The following is a 23607-nucleotide window of genomic DNA, read 5'->3' as shown; positions in this document are numbered from 1 at the left end:
CTAGGAGCGTCTTTTATTTTTTAGTAACTTTTTAAAAGTTTTATTTATTTGAGACAGACAGCATGAGCAGGGGAGGGGCAGAGAAAAGGGAGAGAGAGAATCCCACGCAGGCTCCACATGGTCAGCGCAGAAGCCGACGCGGGGCTCGAACCCACGAACCATGAGATCGCGACCCGAGACGAGGTCAGCCACCCAGGCGCCCCTGTCCTTGCCTGTAAAGCATTTAGGACAGATCTGGGGTGACCAAAAACAGCACCGTGGCACCCGTGTTTTAGGTAAATACTGAAAAACTAACTGGCAGAGATGGCAAGGGCAAAAGAAGCCAGCATAGACGGACTGCTGAGAATTAATGACAGGAAAGGGATCCACGTGGATGGGGGTGGGATCCAAACAAGGAAGTGGCACCAGGGTGCACAACAAACACAGGCTATGCAGTGAGTGAGGCAGCGTTAACCCCTCCACTCTCCCTCAGTGCACACGTGGCCATCGACAGTGCGTGAACACACGGCCACCGCTGTGTTCCAGGAAACCTACCCGTGAACGCAGCTGGTGCTGGATGCAGCTGACCCTGAAGCAGAGAACTAATTCAGCCCATCTGACTGGAGCGAAGGCGCTCGGGTTTTTAGGAGGCACAGGGTTTCAATAAAACAGGCTCAGAGCCAGGACTTAGGAAGGTTAGTGTGTGACATTATGGGGTCGAGAAGTAACACTAATGACTCTGAAGCACCTACCACGAGGCAAAGAACTGTTCTAGCTACTTCTCAGCCTGAAAACGTGTCCCTGTGGAGTTCCACCTGGCGGGGAAAGATGGGGAGACAGTCATTACGAGAGGGTTCGGCGGGACGCGATCACAAGCCCCTGGCCCCAGAGCCGGTGCCCTTGGTCACCCAGCACGATGCCCACAGGGTCCGGGCGTGCGCGGCCCAGCACAGAGGGTCGTGGTGGCTGGCTCGGGGAACAGCCAGGCCTGTTGGCGCAGACAGGTGGAAGGCGAGTGAAAAAGGAGAGGCTGAAAAGTAGCACCACGTTTTAAACCTCATGATGGGGCACCTGAGAATTTTACCAGCGAGTTACCGGTAGGGAGGGAGACCAACCACGTGGCCTGGAGAAGCGCAATCCACGGAGACAGTGAGGCGTCCCAGGACCAGGTGAACCACCTAAAGACCAGAGCTGGCGGGGAGTCTCCGTCTGCGGAAGTATACTTACTGGGCCCCCGTGCGCCGCTCGCGGACGGTTCGGGGTGCCTGGCTTACAGTGGTAGGCCCTGCGGACGGCACACTCCTCACTCGGGACCTGGTACGCGGTCAGGAGACCCCGCCCATTACACACCTTGTCTGCTTATTAAAGCCCAAGCGAGGCACAAGAGGAGATTTCTAGAAACAAAGAATCAGGCTTTATTTTTGCCGCAGTTATCTTTAATACAGGTACTGTATTATAGACATCTGTTAGGCTCGCGATTCGGTATGGCCAATACACAGAAGTTAGAGACTACACGAGCGCGGACTCGCTCCTGGCCCTCGGGCTGGCGCCCCCAGCACGCTTGCCTCTTTCCACCCTTGTGTCCTCCCCGCCACGTCAAACGAGCTAACAGAACGCCACTCCAGAGAAAAACCTCGAGTCGCTCTTTCATCGGCCGTAGGTGGGATGAAGCGGTGTGTTACCTTGGGGTGCGGTGGAGAAGCCAACCACGCAGAGGCGGCCGAGCCCTGTCGGCGGCTGGCGGGACCATCGCGGACCGTCCGTCGGCCGTCCCCGGGAGTCCGCGTCCTTGAGACAAGTGGAAGGAGCCTGTCCTCTGGCGGTGCTGGGTTCCGGAGGAGAACGCACGAGGACAGTCTCTTCGGAGAGGAGCTCACGGCAGCAAGGGTTCCTGAGGAGGTGCGCCAAGGCCAGGTACAGCACCCCCGCCATCCGTCCCGGGCGCGCTGCCGACCCCACGGTCCCGGAGCGCTGGGTCGGCCTCGGTAAGCCTCACACAGAGTTTTGACACCATTTACAATGGAAAAGTAAATAAGAAATAAGGCATTCAACATTTGATTCTTTTTTATTTCCATATGCAATGTAATGTTTAGGCACGCTGCTTGGGATGCTAGTTCTAAAAAAATCGTTGGCCATTATTCAGAATATCCTTTTGGTTTTAAATACTGGTCAGGAAAAACAAATGATGTAAAAATACGTGAATAATTTTCTATTACAGAAATGAAAAACTGATCTGCGTCTAAAAGTGCAAGAGGTGAAGTAACTGAACCCTTTCCCCAGACGATACGGCAATATACAATATATTGCTTCAGCTGTTTGAGAAGGCTGTGATGTATCTTTATATTGACATAGAAAATTATAAATTACACTGAATTAGTATCCATAATCACTATATATATACACAAACCAGTCCTAAAAAAAAAAATACACTGGTTTAGAATTTACGAGTGAAAACCTCACAAGGTACAGGAAAACAATCACCATGCTTAGGTGCCGGGTTTTGATTTCTGGTTTTAGAATACCAGCCTGTGAAATGGACGCGCTCTAACCCATCAGCAGCACGAGCATTCTCCAACTGACCTGCCTCGCAGGATGTAGGTTCGTTAAATACGCAAACTGCTCGGAAATGTTCACTGGTGATGCTTGTTAACAAGGTAAATTTTGGTGAATGGGTTAAAAGGCGGAGGAACTACTAAAACAAAACAAAAAACAGAAACAAAAACGAAAAACGAAATAACTCAAACCACAAGCCAGGTACACTCCAAACAGTCTAGTGTCTCACCTGTAGGAATAACCATTTCAAGCAAACGAGACTTTAACAGAACATATGGCTTTCCAAGAACATCGATTTATCAACTAAGCTGTAGCAATAAATACTTAATCTCTACCCATAGACTTACATTTTTTGATCCGTTTAAAACAATACAGAAAACAGTTACCAATCGAAAGCTGGTTATAAAAAGAACACCAAATATTTCTTATTCAAAATCACGTTTGTAAGTGAGACCAACCAAAATAACACTCAGAGGGCATTTCAACCCTACGACTCCTCGCCAGCCTGGAAGGGAAACGAATTCAGAATTTTGTACAAGGTGAAAAATGTACGAAAACTGCCTAATACTTTGGTCACACTAATAATTGTCAAATAGTTATGTTTCAAATACAATAGATCTGTGTATTCACTTTTATAAAACTATTCTTACAGCCATTTGAACTACAGTATTACTGCCATTATTACACGGGTGGCAAGATCGTATTTCACAGGCTACCCATTATTTAGAACAATACAATATAAACATACGCAAAAATTCTTGGTATTTGTCAATGTGCAATATTTTTACACTTCTGGATTTCTCTGTACAATGTCTTAGAATCTAGAATAGAAAGGTTGCTGGTCCTGATCCCTTGCAGAGCGAGTGCAGCAGTGGCGGCTGGGCGGGCTCCAGGTGAAGTCTCCAGGGGCCCCGAACGGTGGCGACGCGCAGCCCTCAGTCGGCAGCAGTCGGAGGTCACTCATCATACGGGGCCATTGACCGACGTGTCGCCTGGCGTGCTTGGCTGGTCAGTCCTGCGGGGGAAGAGACAGACATTTGAGGCACTCAAGGCGGAAACGTGAGACGGTTCGTGAAAAACTTCCGTTTAGCTCCCCGAGGGCGGGGACGTTTCCTTTCCCAAGTTTACCCAACGCCCAGCGCAAGGCCTGGCACTGGCTGGGAGGCGGGTATTTAATGGACTGCTTCACAGACACAAACCTCCAGGAAGCCTAACTGAACAGCTTCTAGCTTCCCCTCTGCGGTGCTGAACGGGCACACAGGCAGGGCTGCGGCAGGGAGGGGCTCCGGGAAGCCGTCCCGCCTCAGCCTCCCAGGGGCACAGGTGTGGCCTAGCTCGGCCGCTTTCAGACTGTTGCTCCCGGACCCGTCATGAGCCCCTTGCTCGTTGCTCCTTCCAAACACCTGTTCACGTGTTCCACGTAGGAGAACCCACATAAAATTTCATTTGAAAAACAGGATTCTCCTACCGAAAGAGGGGGGAGAAACTTCGTAAACAGGCCAGCTCTGGAAAACAGGCGTGCACTTTCACAAATGTGCTTCTGCCGGGCAAGCGTGAGGCTGAGGCCGGGCGCACAGAAGAGGGGAGGCTGGACAACGTGGCGGCGGACACACAAACCCCACGCTCCTGCCAAAACGACGGCCCAAACGTGTCAGTCTTGGCCGTGTTTCCAGAACTTTGCAGTGCAGGCTCGGGAAAGGGGGCTCAGAGATGCCCGGGGAAGCACACAGGTGCCTCGGGACCGGCTTGTGGCTCACGAGCCCAAGGCTCCAGACACCTGCCAGTGGTGACAGAGAGCCCAGAAGCCGGCTCCGCGAGAGACACACGCTGCTCACATTCAAGGAGTCTCTGCGCCTCAGAGACACGACAGTACGGACCCTGCCGTCACGGCTCACAGGCTGCAGGGCCTCCAGCGCGTTTTCTAACCTCTCTCAGCTCAGCTTCTCCCTCTGGGAAAGAGGGGGGGGGGACAGGTCCCCCGGAGGTGGGGGAGACGGGATGCGTGCAAAGTGCCTGGCGCGCTGGCCAGCACAGGAGTCGCACGTGCTTGACGGACAGGAGTTACCGATTACATCCCGTGGCGGTGCGCCCCTGTCACCCCAAGGGAGCATCACGCCCAGCTGTGACGGGAACCGTGTGGGGAACAGGGCACACGGAGAGTCCCGATGGCTCTCTTTACCTCCAACGCTGCCACACATCACTCAGGGCACAGATGTGACGCGTCGGACGACTTACCTTCTCCCTGCCATCACGGCAGCTCAACGCCACCTTCTCAGCGGCCTTCCTCCACCGCCCCATCTAAGCAGGACTCCTGATCTCATCCAGCTTTCCCGATTCTTCAGCGGCACCTCTTTCTACACGTCCCTATGTCACCTGGGCGCCTGTCAACCTACCGCTTCACCCTCAGGCCTAGACCAATGGCTGCCGCACTCACGTGTGTTGGATGGAGGAAGGACAAACAGATGAGTGCACGGGCACAAGGGATGCCCTGGTCTTCTTCCGCCAGCCCTCCCCAGTGCCCCTCTCCCCACCCCCCCCCGCCCTGCCCCACCCCGCCACCCGAGTCCGGCAGACGGACAGGCAGGGCTCTTCGCACCAGGTGTTTCTAGGTGGGTTCCCCGGAGGCAGATAATCTGCGCTCCAGAGATCCAAGGAAATGACCCCAGAGCCTCCTGTAACACTTGTGCCCGAGAAACCAAGAGGCTCCCGAAGCGACTAGTCCGAATGGGAGCAGACCCGGACGACCCGGCCCTTGAAGCAGTTCTCGTAGAAGGGAATGTGTAAGTAGCAGGAGGGAGGGGACATAACTGGCGAGGGGTAAGATCCTACAAAATACCTTGAAAAGACCTAACCCGAAAACCCCAGGCAAAACAGGTGACCTGCCCAGACGCTTGCACAGCCGGGGCTGGGTCCCTCGGGGCTGGGGAGTCACTCTGCCTCCTCCCACGGCCCGCACGAGAGCCAACACGCTCAAAGAGTTCTTGTGACTCATCTGTTTTATACGCCCCAAAGGCTTTTTTTAATCATAAAAGCAAACCCTCGTGCTGTCATTCGCAGGAGAGAAACCAAAGCAGGGTTTCCTACGCTACAGGTCTGCCGACCAGTGAACAGAGCGCGCCCCCTGCTGGCCCCCGCTGGTCCCATTACCCCGAAAATGACGAAGACTTGGGGGGTGGGGGTCTGGCGAGGGGGAAAGTACAACTTCTCTGAAATGGCTTTAAAGGTTACTTTATTCCTTATGGAAGGAATGTACAAACTTAGATGTATATAACCAAAAAAGTTAACTCTGGGAAGTGCTGAGCAAAGTTCCTTGTGGTCCAAGGGCAAGTCCTCTTCTTGTGCGAGCTCTGGAGCAATCGGAGGCCGCCCTTGCTCTACCTGCGAGGCCGTGCGTACGGGCCGGGGCGCCGGCCCTCGGCGGCTGAGGCTTTGGCTTGGCCTATCCCTTCAGACCACTGGCTCAGTCTAAGCAAAAGGTGACTAGAAAGAAAACATCACATTCCAAATCACTCAGCTCTGGCTTAAGCAAGACAACTATTTTGCAAAAACAAAAACCGTACAGGGAATCATCTAAGAGTTAAGAATATTTAGCTACATTTATAAAACGGCCTCCCGGAAGGCTCTCCCCATGTGTCACATATGCGTGATCGTGGGAAAAGGGGCACCAGGTGCTGCCCGTGGCTGGTGGACCCAATGAGAACTTTGGCTGCCACAGCCTAGGGACCCCAAACCCAGAAGAGCTCAATATCAGCCTCAACTTAACGTGTCCTCAAAAAAAAAAAAAGTGTAAGGGGGAAGGTATGCCAGCATCCAAGACCTTTCCATTCCCAGTAACGTTTTAAAGAGCCAGTGATGTTACTGAATCTCCAAAAACCAGTCAGCTTTTTAGCTTTTGGAGTAAGGAGGTAAGCTGATCTAAGACCTGGACTCAGGCACCCTGCCTAGATGTGGCCTGAGAAAGTGTTACCGTGCTAAGTCACTGAATGCCTGAGGACACCTGTAAGGACCCCTCCTGTGTCCCCAGCCCTGGATGCCAACCTTCCTCCCAGCTCCCAGGAGACAAGAGCCACAGCCAGAGCAGGGCCTGGGCAGGTCCGAGGAAGCGGGGAGTTACCTCTGCTCTGGGCTACTGCTGGGGGGCCGGGGACCCGCAGACTTCGCCTCTGCTGTCTCAGGGCTCTCCTCCACATCTTTACAAGCAGCATCTTGAGAGGTAGACAGTTTTCCTTCCTCGCTGCAGTAAAGAGGATGACAGACAGCATTAGATGCCCGGGCTGCCAGCTCGGGGGGAGGATGCAGGTACAGGCAATGACCCTGGAAGTCACGGCTGCCACGGAGTAGAGCCCCGGGGTTGAGCATGCTCGGGGGAGGGGCCACAGGGACCACAGACGGTGACTGGGAAATCACGGACGGAAAGGACCACACACAGGAGGGAACCGGAGGAAGGATGACGTAATGCGGCTGGTGTCGGATCGAGAACGGCCCGTGTTACCATACATACCGATAGGATTTCAACACTCTGAAGCCCAGTGTGCAAAACAGAAAAAGAAACGTACAAGAGTTTCAGAATACTCCTATAAATGAGGAATGTGGGGGGGGGATGTGTCCACGACTGCACATAAGCAGAACTGCAGACTCGGTGGAGGTGTCAAATGAACCTGTTTGAAGGAATGAGTCTTTAGTTACGGCACTTTGCTTTCGGGGCCCAGCCCAGCATCACACGGTCAGCCAGAGAGACCCCGGTCGGCTTGCTGCCCCTGTCACGTGAGCCGGGGACCGGGGGCCTGCAGTGGGATGGAGCTCCTCGAGGAGCACCGCGAAGGCAGAGAGGCGAGAAGGGTGGCCACGACAGGCGAAAGCGGCTCCGAAGGGGTCACGGGGCTTGGGCGGGCGAGATACTGGCAGGGTTCTCTACCCCTTCGGTGGCTTCTGGCGGAGGAAGGTAAGTAGCCAGTGCTGTGGCTCTCTGTTTGTCTCTGGACAAGCAGACTGTGGCCTATCCTGTCCTATCCTGTCCGGACTTCCCATTCTGACGCCATAATTTTGGCACCCACATAAGCTAAAGGGCAGCTAAGCGGTTCCCTCCGGGAAGGGCCGTCATTCTGAGAGCTGAGTCCTGTCTTGCACTTGCTTACGAAAAACCCAATCTGGGATGATTTTCTTCGGTGGCTTTCGGGAGGGTAGAGGCAACCTATAAGGAGGAAATCGGCCTAAAGTCTAAAGAGTCACCCGACTCACCTGGTTCCTTACTCTTCTTTATCCGCACCCCCCCACCCCATCCTCACGAAAGCAACTATCCTGATGTGCTCACCGCGTTTGTTACTGCCGTTCTCGTAAAATGCAGTCATGGCCTGCGGCACGTGACTGGCGAGGAACGGGCCACCTCGCTGTACTGCTGTGGACTCATGCTGGGAAGATCACGCGTTCTGGCGATGGTGGCACAGTGCCCCGGTGCGTGCCCCTCCCAATTCCGCCTGGCTTCTCACAACGACCCGATGCCCAACTGTCCTCTGCCCCGGGCCTCTACGCACAGTGCTGCCGTCCTCGCCGCCATGGCCTCCACGTGTCCACTTCTTCTGGGACTGCGTTTATCAGTTCTTCCCAACTCTCTCTAGATACGTGGGTTCAATTACTCAGGAATTATCTTAAACTTGATGTAGTTGATGAATGCCTTTTATGATGGGTCCTGGCTGCTTATTACTGATGCAGAGAAAGGCTACCGATTTTTTAAAAAATTTACTCCAGAGAAAGAGAGTGCGAGCGGGGGGAGGGGTGAAGAGAGTGTGAGCCGAGAAAATCGTAAGCAGGCTCCACGCTCAGCACGGAGCCTGACACGTGGCTCGAACCCACGAACTGTGAGCTCACGACCTGAGCCGAAGTCGGATGCTTAACCGACTGAGCCACCCGGGCGCCCCCGCTAGCTTCTAACTTTAAAGTTGTGTGCATATACGCTCACATGGAAAGTCCACGTCCCTTCTCGTGCCTGCTGTGTGTTTTGCAGCGACCTCCGAATGAGGCGGGAAGCGCCCCTTCCGATCCGAAAGGCTCAGCGGAGCACAGAGGCCACAGCGGCAAGCGCGGATGCCGCTGCAGCACACAAGTTTTGATGGAAGTGTTTGTGACTTTCAGTTTTCCGTTTTTATTTTCCATTAGGATCCCTGTTTTGCTCCAGGAATTTAAAAGTGCGGTTAATGTCCAAAATGTTTCTTAAGCTACCATTTCGCCACTGAATTCTCACGGCTGCACTGTGTCTGGAGAAAGTGATGCGCATGCACGACACTGACCCTCTGGGTTTTGACGGGCTGGAGCCCGTATGCGCGTCAATTTCTACTGTGACTACAGAAATGTCCATTTCCTATACTCCTCTATTTAGAACCCACTAGACTTAATCCACAGTCTTCTGAGCATCACAGAGAGAGAAAGAGAGAGAGAAAAAGGCACTCAGGGACCCCAAACTCTCCATGTCTTCGTTTAGATTTATTGGGCTCAACGGAGAAGCTGGGAAGAGGTCCGGCCAATGTCTGAACCCACATTGGAATCAAATTAAAGATGCTAACATTTGAGGTTTCCCCCTGCCGTCCTCCCACAACCTGAAGCTGCCAGCGTGATCCCGCCCCGGTTACCTTTTGAAGACTGCGGTTTCTGTCTTGGCATCTACAGTGAGGCTGAGAGTTTCCTTCATGCCGCCGTTCATCACTGTCTCAGTTACCTTGTCTGAACTTTCTGTGTCCTCCTCTCCGTCAGAGCTGGCCTCCATGGCTACGCTGCCTGGAGCTGAAAGCAACACAGCTGATGGTCACACGGACCAAAACCAACAAGAACGGGGCCCCGCTTTCCGTGCAGACCCAGCCACCCGGTGTTCCAGCTACTGCTTGGAAAAGAAAGAGACTGTTTGCTGGCTGCCGCCTCGGCCAGTTCTTGACGGGCACGGCTTCTGAAAACTGCCCACTAGGGAGACGTCCTGCAGGCCCTCTTCAGGACCACGGGCCCCCTCCGGCCTTCCCAGCTCAGCACCTACCCACAAGCCCAACCTCTCCCAGCCGGCTTTCCCAGCTGGACGCTCCGCTTCACAGCAGACAGCACTCTAGGCAGCCACATATTTTCGCCCGCTTTAGCCCACAAGTACCGAGGAGCCAGTTTATTCAGGGTACTGTTCTCATTCTCTCTTTCAGTTGGGTCCTATTTTCAATTGGGTCCGACCGGGTCCTTTTTTCTTTTCCTAAGTTACTTTCCTATGGTTCCTCGTGGATTATTTCTTTGTTCTGTAATAGGGAGCTATACGCTATACTGGTTATGAGCCTGGGCTCTGCGGTCAGACCTGCTGAATTCAAACCCCGGCCTCACCACTTACTAGCTAAAGAACCCTAGAGCAAGACTTTTCTTATATGTAAAATGGGGGTAACTAAACCCACGTGCAAAACTGCTGAGGAATAAAATGAGATCATCTATATAAACTATTTTAAAGCAGAACAAATAAATCCAATATTAGTTACTAGTTTTATCACTTTTCCCACCCCTTGGTTCTTGGGCCCCACCCCCCGTGTCCTCACTTTTTGTTCTAAGGATCGATCTACTTCTTTTTTCCTTCCACATACTAACTCCTCGCACCCCCCCTCCCACCAACCTCCTCCCAAGCCCTGTTCGCCAGGCTGAAAAGAGCTCAGGGCCTCTGCAAGGAACAGCGTGTACAGCTTGAATAATGTGACAATCCACTGGACCCATTTCAACTGTTCATAAAGGTGAGAAGGAAATGAACAGCCTTACGGCCTGAAACGTGCCTGGACACACACACGGGCTCCAGCGAAGCAAACTCCAAGTGACTAAAGACCTGGGTACCAGCTGGTCCTGAAAACACACGTGACTAATTCCAATCTCATTCACACTGGGTTCTGCAGGCTAACTGGGCTCTTCTTCTCTGGGCCTGTTTCCATTTCTGCACATTGACAAGACTGAGTAACTGACAACTCAGATCCCTTACGCCTTCTAGGATCAACGCGCTCGGCTCTGGAATGAACACATCGTTTCTCTTCAGCACTTGGCCCGTGGACGTCAGACCTACCATCCCAATCTCCTGACTCCTATCGGCCCTTGAGCCCAAACCTATTATGTGGACGGAAAAAACCAGATCTAGAACACTAAGCACAGAGTTAAAGCCCGAACAGCCCTGGCACGAGCGGCCGGTGGGCATGCAGGCTCGTGCCCTGTTCTCTGCACCCACCTTCCGGCTGCACTCCCAGGGCGGCAACACTGGGAGCCAGAGGGTCCATCGGTTCAGTGCTGGTTTCCATCTCCACTGGAGAATTACTCCTTAGAGAATCTTTAGTACTTTTAGAAAAGAGAAAAGTCAGTTCATTAGCAGTGGGAAACAGCCCTCCGTTACCATTATTCACAAAACCCTCTGAACATGCAGGCTTCGCTGGGGCGACACGGGCGGTCGGTTACAGACTCCGCCGACACAGAGGTCTAAGTGCAGACAAGTGCGCTGCCTGAAGGTCGACGAGCGTGCGCAGGGAAACATTCCGCCAAAGCAGCAGGACAGTAGCTCAGGGACTTCCCAGAGGTGCGCAGGGAAGGTTCAGAACGCACCAGTCCCGCATCCTCCGCGTGATCGCCAGGCTCGCAGGGCTGGGAAGGCAGGGGCTCGCCCTGTGTGGCACCAGCTGCACCCGTGGTGTCATTTTCACCAAAGTCCCTACTTTTACCTCGAGCCAAACCGCCTCAGGGCCTTGGGGATACTTCAAGAGGCGGTATGACTTGTGCACAGGGTTAAAGGCGAGCACGCTGCTTGCCAACAACATGCCAAGTAGCCCAGGGCACCTAACCTCCTGTCACACACGCGGCCAGAGGCGGAAAGGCGGCGGCCCGGTGCGGTGCGAGGGCGGAGCCAGTGAAATAACTTGCGACGCCCTGGGGACGTCTGCCCACAAATCTCCCTTTTACGTGTGAACGAGAACTTCCCGCTGGTACGACCGCCGCCGCCGTAAAGGCGTGTGGGTTGAGCCAGCTCTGCGGTCTGCCGAGGGTGGCATACCCGCAGCTGCTAACAGCCTGTCCTCTGGTCTGCAGTTACCGCTACCCATTAGAGCAGGGAAAGCCACAAAGTCTTTCAAATGGGGCGGTGGAGACCGTTTTTTTCCCTCAGTAGACAAAGTAAAACCATGTTTAGCAAATCAAACTAGGCCTGATAAGGCCTGAAATCCACAGTTAATACTCAAATGCGGACAAAACTGTTCGGGAAAACTATGAAATGACAGGGTGCTGTCGTGAAGAATGCTACAAGTAACAAGAGGGACGGCCCTACCTTTCACGCCCCTAAGTATCAGACCAACTACAAGCGACATACAAGTTGACGTTATCTTTCACCTGAAGACACATTTTGCGCCGTTAGGCAGCGCTCTGCACAGAGGCACCTGTCAGGAGTCCCTGGGCTCCACCTCGCTCCCATTCTCCCCAACCCTGTTTCCCGACAGCTCGGTGGGGCCAGACGGGCGCCTGCAGACGGCATCTCCGTCGGCGCCCTGCTACGTAACCTCCTGGGGCCACACCTTCCCAGGCAACTGCCTTTCCCAGCTCATCCTGGATGAGAGGGAGGAGGACGAGGCCGGTCTCCTTGTAATTCGTTGCCGTCTCCGCCACACCGATTCGTAACCTCGCGTCAGGCACGACCTTCACAAACGGTGTCAGCAGCTGGCACGCCACCCCCAGTTCTCCAGGGGAAAGGTTTAGGGAGCTGGCGCACGGGCACTCACCTCAGGGAAGACGTGAACTCCGAGAAAGAAGCCCAGCCCGTCTCCTTAGTTGGCATTGGCTCCTCTGTGCTCCAGACATCAGACCCTACAGAATCTAAAGGGGCACCGTGGGTCGTCTCCATGGGGACATCAAAGTTGGCTGACCAGTTGGGTGCTGAAAAGAGGGGAGGAATTTCATTTTGAGAATAGTTCAGTCGTTTAACGGAATACAAGATGTCTCAAAAAAGACGCGCAACGATGATATGGACCAGAGTGGTGGGGACGGGACAATCCCGCGGAGGGCGATTCTTACTTCTCATTTCAACTCTTACTTCTAAGATTGCTTTTCCCCATAGAAATACCACACAAGGCCACTTCTGTCCCAGTTAGGAAAGGAAGGGCGCCGGATTTGAGGTTGGGGTTGGGAACAGCTACCATGACTTCCGGTGCTCTGTTGAACCCTCAGATGCGAGGCCTTCTGGCCAAGCGTCTGCAATTTCATACTGCGGGAGCATTCGCTGTACCCTGGGGGTTGCAGCGTTCTAGAAGTTTGCTGTGGCTGAAACAAGAAAGAAGGTATATGCAGATGTCTACGGAAATCACGATTCCATGAAAGATTTTGAGGAGATGAAGGTGGCTGGTATCTTTCAGAGTGCAAAGCGATGTTGGATTGTGAAGAGTCTCTTTGGGCTGGCTTCCATGGAAGTCTGTCACTGACCTGTGTTCCCGAACTTGGAAACATGAACACTGGGGTATGAAGTAGCTTCTCTTGATAAACAAACAACTAACAAATACCGTGGGAAGAAAAAAACAAAAACAAAACAAAACCACACAAGGACATAAAGCTACATCTAAAAGAAGATGCTAATTTCTTACTTCTGACAAATGTACCAAGACTATAGTAACATTGGGAGGACGACGGTGCACAGCCACTCCCTGCACAATCTCTGCAGCTTTGCCGTAAATCCAAAGTGATTCCAAAACAAAGTTAAAAAACGAAAGAAGCAGTATCAGTATGCTGGCCATTCCGCTGCCACAAATTGGAGACTTTCAATGCTTCCCAAGTCAGGTGTGGCCCCACTTCGCACTTCTAACAGCCTCCCCACACGCAGTGCCCTGTCGTCAGCACACACAGAAGGCACAGCGCACCCCCAAGCCCTTGGAATCCGAGTCTTTCTGTGTGCTACAGATCTGTCCGGCCGGGGACTCCTGGGGAGCCTCAGGGTGGGCTGGTTGCCAGGGGAACCAGCCGGGGGTCAGAGGGCTGCAACTTCCAGCCCCCACCCCACAGCCCAGCCTCCGAGGAATGGAGCAAATCACGAAGGGCCGGTGACTTAATCAACACGCGGCCCCAAAGAAGGGTCCATAAACACTCAGACTTGGGTTCAGAGCCTCGGGGCTGGTGCACAGAAGGCGGTACCTGCCACACTCGAGGGGAACAGAAGATTCTGTGCTTCGGACCCTTCCCAACCACGTCCCGACCTCTCTCTTCACCTGGCTGCTCGTGTTTATATCCTTTAACCCATGCTCCCTGTGCTGCCCACCAGCAGTTTGTACCCAGCCTGCAGGTCTGTTTCGACGCCGCCTCCTCAGAGATGCGTCCCCTGGGGCGACACGAGGTCTCTGTGTCTTTGCTCTCATCGCACACCACGCTTTAGGCTACACGGAAGCGACCTTCCCAGGTGAGCTCCCCAGAGTCTACGGCAGTCTCCCCGTTTCCCCAGGAGGCCGAGCTCTGGGACGCGGACTGTGTGCTGTCCCGTGCCCGGGCACACAGTTGGAACCTGATAAAGGCGTGTGGATTCTAACTGAGCTATAGACAGAAGAGCCCACTGCTTCCTCCTGAAGATGGTGAGCTAGGAAAGCAAGGAGAGGAGAGACCAAACCTCTCTCGCTCGCTGGGTCTGCGCCGTGGGGGTGTGCTGGCTACCGCTAAGGCCCCCGGCGCTGGGGTGCTGCGGTCCCCCCGAAGCCCAGAGCTGGGGTTCGGCCTCCAGAACTGAGTACACAGAGGCCTTCCTGGGGAACAGGAGCACTGTCAGCCCCGAGGAAAGCCCCAGTGTCAATCCATATGGCTCTCTCACGTAAAAATTAACCTGAACTTTCAGAAGTCAACGGTATTTTTGTACAGGCCAGCTAACGCAAGTCTTCTTTGCAAGTAGGACATAGATAAGCACTAAGGCGGGACAAGTTCAAGGGTCACAGGCTTCATAAATAAACCGAAGAACCCACTTCCAATCATTTCAGCTTTAAGGTGTCACCTTCAGGATAGTCCCTGCTGATCCCACAAACACAGCACTTGCTCATCTTTTCATAATCTACATGGTCTCCCTTTCTGCCAGGCACCCAGAGGCTGGAGCTCCCAGTGTGCTGTGTCCTCCAGCCAGACCCACACACAGGGCATCCATACTGCAGGAGACGCCCCATCCTCAGAGGGACAGCCAGCTCCTTCCCTCAGCCCCCATCCTTGACACTTAAACCTCCTAGGGGACTCAGAGGACGGAGCTTCAACCTAACTCCCATCCTGTAGGCCAGGGCGCCTAGTTTTAAAATACACCGGTTTTCAACACACAGAGACGAATACAGAAGGAAGACGACTTACGTTCATTCAAGTCTACCTCCATTTTATCCTCCGTACTGGCACCACTGGGTTCAAACAAGTCTTGTTTCGCTCCGTCTTCTTCTTCAGAGTCTGTACTTTCTTCGCTGTCTGTACTCCCCGAGCTGGGGGGGGGGGGCCCCCCAGGAGGAAAGACTAAAATATTTAATGATGCCTATCAGTCACCAGCTAAATCCAGAAAATTCTGAAGGTCATCCAATAAGAAAAAAATCACATGCACTTTTTCTGGATCATTCTTGCCTTCGTGAACATGCTGCCTAACCCTGCTCTCAGCTGTCCCGCTGGCCCCTGTGCATCAACACGTGGGTGGCTTCTAACAGGATGCAAATGCCGCTCACTGTGGCACTGCCGTCACGGCCAAGGTGTTGAGCTGCTGTTCACATGCCGACCTACCTACTACCCACATATCATTCCTCGAGGGTGTTTTCCCACCTTCAGCAGTTTAAAAACCAGGCTGTCATTACCATAGGGCCCCAAGAATCCTTTACATGCCCCGCACAGACGCCCCACGTCAGACATGTGACTTGCAGTATCCTCCTGAATCCACGCACCGTCGCTTCCTGTTACTAGTGCGGTCACAAGAGCAGAAGCGCTTAATTTTGACGCACTTGAGCTTATGAAAATTTCCTTTCGTGCAGGTGCTTTTGGTGTCGGACCTTAGAAATCTTGCCCTAACCCAAGGTCACAAGGATTTTCTGTAGGAGTTTTATAGCCTGATGCGTCACATTCAGGTTTAAGATCCACTCCGAGTCCACGTGTACATATGGTAAGAGGCACAGACAGACGTTCACCCATTCCAGAACGGTTTGTTCAACAGACTATCCTTTCTCCACCGAACTGCCCTTGCACCTCCGTCAAAAGTCAGCTGTCACCGTATCTAACAATTTATACTCTATTCCGTCCCCCGATCTACTCCGTCTTAATGGCCACTGTCGCAGTTACTGTGTTCTGAAATCAGGTGCTGCCGGTGCTCCAATTCGGTGTTATGAAGGTTGTTTTGCATTTCTTTACGAATTTAAGTGCCAGCTTGTCGACAGTTACCAAAAAGCCTATTAGCATTTTACTTGAGATTGCACTGACTCTAGATCAATCTGGGGAGAAATGGCATGTGAACAATACTGAGTTCCAAATCATAAACATCTATCAATTCTGGATTTCTCTCAGCTGTCTTGTGATTTTCAGTGTCCAAGCCTTGCACATCTTGTCAGTTACCCTTATATATTCAATATTCTGATGCTACTATCAATAGGACTGTTTAGTGATCTCAATTCCAACTGTCTGCTGCGGTACGGAGAAGTACGATTATACTGATCGATCATGCCAAACCCACTTGTGCTGTGTGATCATGCCAAACCCACTGAACTGTTCTGACAGCCTTTTCGTAGATTCCAACAAATTTTTCTACACTGACAGTGACTGCTGTCTGTGAATAAAGATAATTTTACCCTTTCCTTTCCAATCTAGACGGCTTTTATTTCCTTTTCTTGACTAACCGCACTGGCTAGAAGCCTCAGCAACAACAGCGAAAAGCCATGGTAAGAGGAGACCTCTTTTGTCTGGTTCCTGGTCTTAGGGGGACACTGTTCACTTTTTACCACTTTTTAACCTACCGAGCCGTAGGTTTACTGTAGAAGCTTTAAGCAGGTTAAGGAAATTCTGCCTCCAGTTTGCTAAGAATTCTTATCAGGTATAAACGTTCGGTTCAGCCACACGCTTACCGATTGATTTTCAAATATTAAACCAACTCTGTAATTCTGGAATAGACTTTATTTGGTCATGATGTATTATCGTTGCCTTTATTTACTGAAACCTTGAAAGGCGTTTCTGCATCCACATTAACGAGAATAACGCAGTCACATTTCTTGTCATGACATGTGATGTCAGCTCTGGTGTCACGTCACACTGATGTGGCCTCTTAGAAATGACATGAGCGCTAGATTCTCCTTTTCAATTTTCTAGAAGCTTTTGTATAAACCTGGTGTCATTCCTGAAACGTCTGGTAGAATCCACCAGAGAAGCCACCTGGGCCCAGAGTTTTTTGTGTTTTATGTAGGAAGTTTTAAACTAAAAATTCAACTTTCATAGATACAGGACTATTCCACTTATCTTTCTTGGGGGGCAGGAGAGCTCTGGTAGTCTGGGTCTTTAAAGATCGTCTGCCTCAGGGTCAGATTTATCGGCACAGTCAGTCACGGCATGCCCTTAGTACGCTGTGGTGTCACTGCTGTCGTTCCTGGTGGTAGTACCGTGTATCCCCTGCTTCTCTTGACTGCTCTGTCTGGAGAGGCACCAACTCCTCAAGCTTCTCAGAGGATGACTTTAAGTTGCAATGATTTCGTCTACTGTCTTTCTGTTTCCTAAGGTGGAAGCCAAGGTCATGGCCTGGAGAGGTCTCTACTTGTGCATAAAAACAGCACTAGGACAGTCTGGTCACTCCCCCTTTGATTTCCTCATTAACCCACTTGTTATTTAGTTTCCATGTATTTAGGGATTTTCCAGAGATCTTTCTGTGACTGACTTCTAACTGAATTCCACCGGAGTCAGAGAACATGCTTTGCAGGACTTGAAATCTTAGGAACTTACTGAGACTTGCTTTATGGCCTGAACAGGATTTCTCTTGGCATAAATATCTCACATGCACCGGACAGTAGGGCCTCTGGTGCTGCTGCTGCCTGAAGTGCCTTGCACATGTCCGGCGGGGCCGCACTGACGGTGGTCCGCGTCTCTGATTTCTGCCTGTGGTCAACTACTGACAGAGGAGTGTAGACGCGTGTGATGGTAACCACAGTTTGTCTGCCTCTCTTTGCCGCTTCACCAGTTTCTGCCCCACATATTCTGAAGCTCTGTTAACAGGTGTGTAGGCATTTAGAATCGTTATGATCTCCTGAAGATCTGACCCCTTATGACCTTTTCTTTATGCTTTTCCTCTGAAATCCGCTTTACTATTAAATATGTAGGGGCGCCTGGGTGGCTCAGTCGGTTAGGCGTCCGACTTCAGCTCAGGTCATGATCTCGAAGTCCACGAGTTCGAGCCCCGTGTCGGGCCCTGTGCCGACAGCTCGGAGCCTGGAGCCTGCTTCGGATTCTGTGTCTCCCTCTCCCTCTGCCCCTCCCCTGCTCATGCTCCATCTCTCTCTCTCTCTTAAAAATGAATAAATGTTAAAAAAAATTTTTTTTTTTTTAAATATGCAGACCCTCTTTTTTTCCAGCCTGTTTGTGTCTTTATATTTCTTTCTCAGATGCAGCATATGTTAGACCTTATTTTTTCATCCGATCTGAAATCCCTTCATTTTAACTAGGGTTATGAGATCATATGTTTAATAGCATTTAACGAATCCTGATACAGTTGCCTAGGTTTAATATTATCACACTGTTATTAGTTTTCTGTGGGTCTCAGTTGCCTTTATTGTTTTGTTCTCTTTTTAGGTATTTTTTATGATTTAATTTCCTTTGTTGGCTTATTAACTATAACTCTGTTTTTATTGCTTAGTGGCTGCTTCAGGGTTTACAATATATAACCATAACTTACCAGTCTACCCTCGAGTGCTACCATAGCCCAAAACTAGAAACCCAGATGTCCATTATCAGGTACATGGATAAACACAGCCACCCATTCGGTGGGTAGTACATCCATTTAATGGAACACTTCTCAACCGTAAAACAGAATGAGCTGTTGACGCATCACCCAACATGAATGACTCTCACAATAGTTATGCCGAGTGGAAGAAGCAACATAAATTATATACTGTGCAATGTGACTTACACAAAACTCTAGAAAACACAAATTATTCTAAAGGAACAAAAAGCAGATGGGGGAAGGCAATAGAAAAGGGCAGGAGGAAACTTCTGCGGGTGAGGGATAAGTTCATGATCTTGATTGAGATGACGGTGTCATGGATGTATTCATACGTCCAAACTTGGTACACCGTATGATTTAAATAAACAAGTTTTCTGTACGTCGATTACACCTCAACAGAGCTGTTAAATAATAAAAAGTTGCCTTTTCTCATCATCCTGTGCTCCCTCTGGGTATCAACTGTCCTGTCCTCTAGGATGCTACCTTCACCGCCATACTCGATTCTCTACGCTCTCTACAGAGGGTGCCCCACTGGGGTGCGACTGCTCCAAGGTGTGAGGACCGTCTGCCATCACAAGGTGAACGGCAGTAGGCAATGGCCATTCAGTGAATTCACTCAACACGAGGCCCAGAATTTCATAGTGAGATGGTGACAGACAAGTTTGGGGCTTTATCTTAAAAACAAAACAAATAAACACAAACAAACAAAATCACCATGAAGATCTCTATCTTTGCTTCCTGGTCCTGGAGCTGCAGCTACCTGGTCATTACAAAGTAACAAGGCAACACACAGGCGGTGACAGAGTGGGCATGAGAAAAGCCGCCAGGTTTAATGACCTTACACAGCTGTGGATCACGAGACAAATACACCGTCGCTGTGTTTAAGCGACAGGTGGGTCTTCTGTAACCCGAAGCAGTGCGCTTCCTTAGAGACACGACAGCTGCCGGTGCCCGCGGAGAAAGGGTAGGGATGCTGGTGCCCTCTACCCAGCAAGAGGAAGAAACGGGGGCCGCAGGGGCGGGAGGGGTTGTACTTTTCACCGTACGTTCTGTTTTCTTCGAATTGTCTGCCAGGCGGACACATTACTTCTTAAAAATACATGAAAAAAACAGGAGAGTTCCGCTGCTATTCTCCCGACTACGAGGATGCCGGCGATGGCTACTCGGATAACAAGAACTCCGTGTTCTCGTGCCGGAGCGACAAACAAATTAGACAGGAAAAAACCCAACTGGACTGACTCCAAAGGGCCCCCGCTGGCAGGAGCCCATCTCCCCAAGCTAGACTAACTTGTAGAGACAGCTTTTCCCGCCCCTGGGGAAACCTTCAGTCTTTCGGAGGCAACCATACAGAACTCCGCTTCCGCGGACGTTAGTGGTGAGGGGGCATCGACCCGGAGCGCCGTTCGCTACGTTCCTCGGCACTGCCTCCCGTTCAGAAGAGGCCGCGCCACGACGCTTCTCGAACTACGTCTAAACGCTCCCTGCATTTTCCAGTTCATCACCTTGACTCGTCCGCACTCCTGTCACACTGGACACGGGCAGACTGGCACCACCTCGCGTCAGCTGACAAGGGCATTTCTGACCACGACAGAAGCACCGGTCTCTAGGTCACATACGTGCATCTGCCGAGGATCCGACGTGCGTCTCCCAACCACCCCCGACTCTCCGCCTGGGGATTACGGCCACCGTAACAAACCCCTCACCTGGACCGTCTCTGGGATTCCGGAGCGAATGCAATGTGCTTTTCCTCCCAGATGTCTTCCTCATCGGAGCCGCCATCGTCAAACTGCTGGATTCTTTCCTTACAACATGCTTCAAACAAGGCAATATTTCCCTAAATAAAAGTGAGAGAGTGAAAAATCACAAAACAAACTTGAAAATCAAGTTATTTTCTCCACAAGTTACCAACGCAAACTTCCTTTAAAACACAGTGTCTGTCACGCACACCAAGACGAAACGTAACAGCACGCCAACGCCAGCTTTTGCAGAACCACAGAAAGCTCCCCCTCCAAAGACTCGATTCAAAACTGGCCCCCACAGAAGCCTACACGGTCTCCCCGGACTCCCCTCACCCGGAGAAGCACCGCGTTCCCTCCAAGAGCCTCCCCGCCCCCCGCCCCCCGCCCCCCCCCCGAGATGCAGTCCCAGATCCGCCCTGACAACAAAGCAACCCGCGTTTCCTCCGCTTTTACCAGCTAAGCGGCAGTGACGGTAACAGCAACAGCCCAGTCAGGACCTTCTACCTCATCACATCAGCCAATAAGCCAGCGGTCCCTCGTGTCAATCAACAGAAAAATCAGGACCGTGCCCACTCAAATGACACCAATCCCGCATCATTTGCCGACAGGGCCGACTTGGTGTCTGAGCCCTGCCTGGGGATGACAAGCTGGCCCTGATCTAGCCCAAGTTTCTCTCCCGGTGACATACATCTGGAATAAAAGGCATCTGGCTCGAGTCAAAATGCACTCTCTGAAGTCTAGCCTGTCATCAATCACAAGTGACCCGGTTTTAGCAGCCCTGTCACATCTTAAACCAGGGTTGCAAACTCACATCCCCACAGGAACCACGCAGGTGACACGGGTGGGTGAAGTGATACCAGCCTAAGATGAAGGGTCCTGGGGCACGAAGGGTCCTGGGGCACGGAAGGTCCCAGCGCACGCGGCATCCACGCACAGGCTGGGACAAACCATCCACGCACAGGCTGGGACAAACCCCAGGCCCCACTGTCCACCTCTCGTATACCGTGTTGCTAAGGAGAAGAAACATTTAATACTTACGCTTTCATTTGTATTCAGAGTAAAGTTGATGTCTGATACTCGATCGAAAGAAACACTGTAAACAAAATGTACGTACAGGAGTAGTTAATTGCCTACGGACGGACGGACAGAAACATTATTTACAACATCTTCCACATTTAAAACAGTTACCCTACCATTAAAATCTCCACAGGTAAAACTAAAGCAAAAACCTACTTGCATGAAATGATGCCTCTTCCCTCGGTATGAAGAAGGGATGGAAAGGCAGGGATGGATGCCTTGTAAGACAGAATGAACCCACCCTCGAAGCCTTTCCATAAAAGATGTTTAACATCCACGGCAACAACCATGGTTCCACGGGCCATACTTACACAACCAAGAAAAAGGTTATTTGGAAAGAAGAAACAGTCAAAACAGGTACCCAAAAAAAGTACCCAAGGGCTGTCAGCTCTCACACACTAATTTTTCTCCCGGGATGGCCAAATTCATACACAGAATAGACACCCCCCAAATCCTAACATATGGCATGATCGGCAGGAAGGTAGGGGTGAGAGAACTCCTAGCCTGTGAAACATAATTTCTTGAGGAAGTAAGATTCTTATTATTTTGGAGAAAGAGGGTGAGCAGGGGAGGGGCAGAGGGGCAGAATCTTAAGCAGGCTCATGGCCAGCTTGGAGCCCAAGGCGGGGCTCCATCTCAGGACTGTGAAATCATCATCTGGGCTGAAATTAAGAGTCGGACCCTTAACCGACTGAGCCACCCAGGTGCCCTAAAGTCAGTATAATTCTTAAAAGATCTGTTCTAATCAATCATTACTCCAAGCACCCAATATACATTTTAAAGGGACTGGATTCCTAACAGGTAACATTTAGTGAGAGCGGAGACGGGCAAGCGCCGAGATGCCGCGTGGGGAGCCCGTGGGCTCTGGTGCGAGCGCTTCTGCAGTACAGACACAACCACCACGGGGGCAGTCCTTGCTCATGTTGCATCCAAATGAGCTGACGCTTAGGGCAGCTGGCAGCCTTGAACTCTTGCTCTGTTTACAGGGAAGCCTCCGTCCGCTGCGCTAACACAGCGTGCTGTATGGTACAGCTGGACCGTGCCGGGGGCCTTCAGCTTCTCACATGCCACAAACTGCAGCTCGGGACAGAAGACGGCTCTGCCGGCTGCGTCACTGAACCACGAGCACCTAACTGCTAGCGACGAGCCACCCGGACGCCGGGTACTGACGAGCATCATCAGGCAGTGCCCCGTGACAGCAGCCGTTTGGTCCTCACCTCTGTTCTCGATGAGCTATGACCCTCCTCGTAAATACTTTACTCATGAACACCTCTCCCTTCCCCGGACCAGACGCTAGACCCTTTGTTTTCATTCCGTGGATCGCCCACACATCTGTCACTCACTGGTTTGGTATGGTACCAATCCTTCCCACTCCCGTGCCCCCCGCTTCCCTCGCCCACACGAGCGCTCTGCCTGCCCGGCTCCTACGGGACACCCGGCCGGCCTCATGGTGAGCGGGCTGGGGAGGACACACGTGGGGAGCCCCTGCTGGGACGCCACCGGGTCCACTCCCACCCGCCAACTACAGCAGGGACTCACCACCCTGGGGGCCGCTACCTGGCACAGCCGTCGGCGGGGTGGGGGAGGGGGTTGCGGGCAGAGCAGCGACCAGAGCTCGTGAGCAAAGCTCAGTATACACAGCGACAAGCCCCTGTGAGAAAGAGCCCCGCGGCCCTCAGCCCCCCCGCCCCCCCCACCCCCGGCTGCTTCAGGGCCCGACAGGCTGGGACCACAGGGGCACCTCGTGGGGGCAGGCTCATCCCAGCCCGTAAACGCGCACAAGTCCCGGGAACCCCGGAGAACCGCGTCTCACAAAAAACAGGAGCGCACGAGACGGGGGGGACAGGAAGATATACTCACTTGCCAATGTCATCTTGATCCGCAAACTTCTCATCGTTGAAGCCAAACTGGTCAATAAAATTGGACGTCATTTGTTGCATCTGATAATCAGAAAAGGCCTGGCAGCCCCAGGGCCAGTGACAGTGATACAATGATTCTAATGACATTCTACACACTATCTGCCCACCTGTGTTCCAGAAACCATCTTATTTACATAGCCTTAGGGCTTAAGAAGTTGGTGTGTTTTTCTAAAAACAATCAAATAATTTCAGACACAATATACCCAAAAAAGGACATGTTTGGAATTCGAATGCACGTCACTGCAGGAAATGTTAATGACCACTCTGTCCTCTATTGCAAATTATCTTTAGAGAGAGGTCTGGGTTAAGTCCAGTTCGAAGAGGTGATCAAGTGACACGTGACAGTCTGAAATTATAAGATGCATCAATCACCTCTGCACACAACCAACCTTAACCTAAGATCCAGTAAGTAGTG

At 51.8% G+C, this 23607-nt stretch overlaps 1 protein-coding gene across 24 annotated transcripts in view; it reads right to left on the bottom strand.

The window, feature by feature from the left end:
• Nucleotides 1-1397: 1397 nt before the first annotated feature.
• The window catches only part of PPP6R3 (protein phosphatase 6 regulatory subunit 3), a 135933-nt gene continuing 113723 nt past the window's right edge, over nt 1398-23607 (bottom strand). For 4 of the 24 annotated variants that reach the window (XM_040465827.1, XM_040465837.1, XM_040465852.1 and 1 more), the window contains 10 exons: nt 23134-23231; nt 21235-21289; nt 20161-20291; nt 14863-14984; nt 12282-12435; nt 10751-10857; nt 9156-9306; nt 7034-7051; nt 6647-6766; nt 5745-6012 (listed from right to left, as the gene is read on the bottom strand). In XM_040465827.1, coding sequence (XP_040321761.1) covers nt 5907-6012; nt 6647-6766; nt 7034-7051; nt 9156-9306; nt 10751-10857; nt 12282-12435; nt 14863-14984; nt 20161-20291; nt 21235-21289; nt 23134-23231 — 1062 coding nt within the window. In that variant the 3' untranslated portion in view covers nt 5745-5906. The other 20 variants (XM_040465833.1, XM_040465844.1, XM_040465835.1 and 17 more) reach the window with 12 other exon arrangements.

Source organism: Herpailurus yagouaroundi, unplaced genomic scaffold (genome assembly GCF_014898765.1).
Source record: "Herpailurus yagouaroundi ecotype Mexico unplaced genomic scaffold, PumYag 569, whole genome shotgun sequence".
Lineage (NCBI taxonomy): Eukaryota > Metazoa > Chordata > Mammalia > Carnivora > Felidae > Herpailurus > Herpailurus yagouaroundi.
This window is presented reverse-complemented; position numbering and strand designations above follow the sequence as displayed.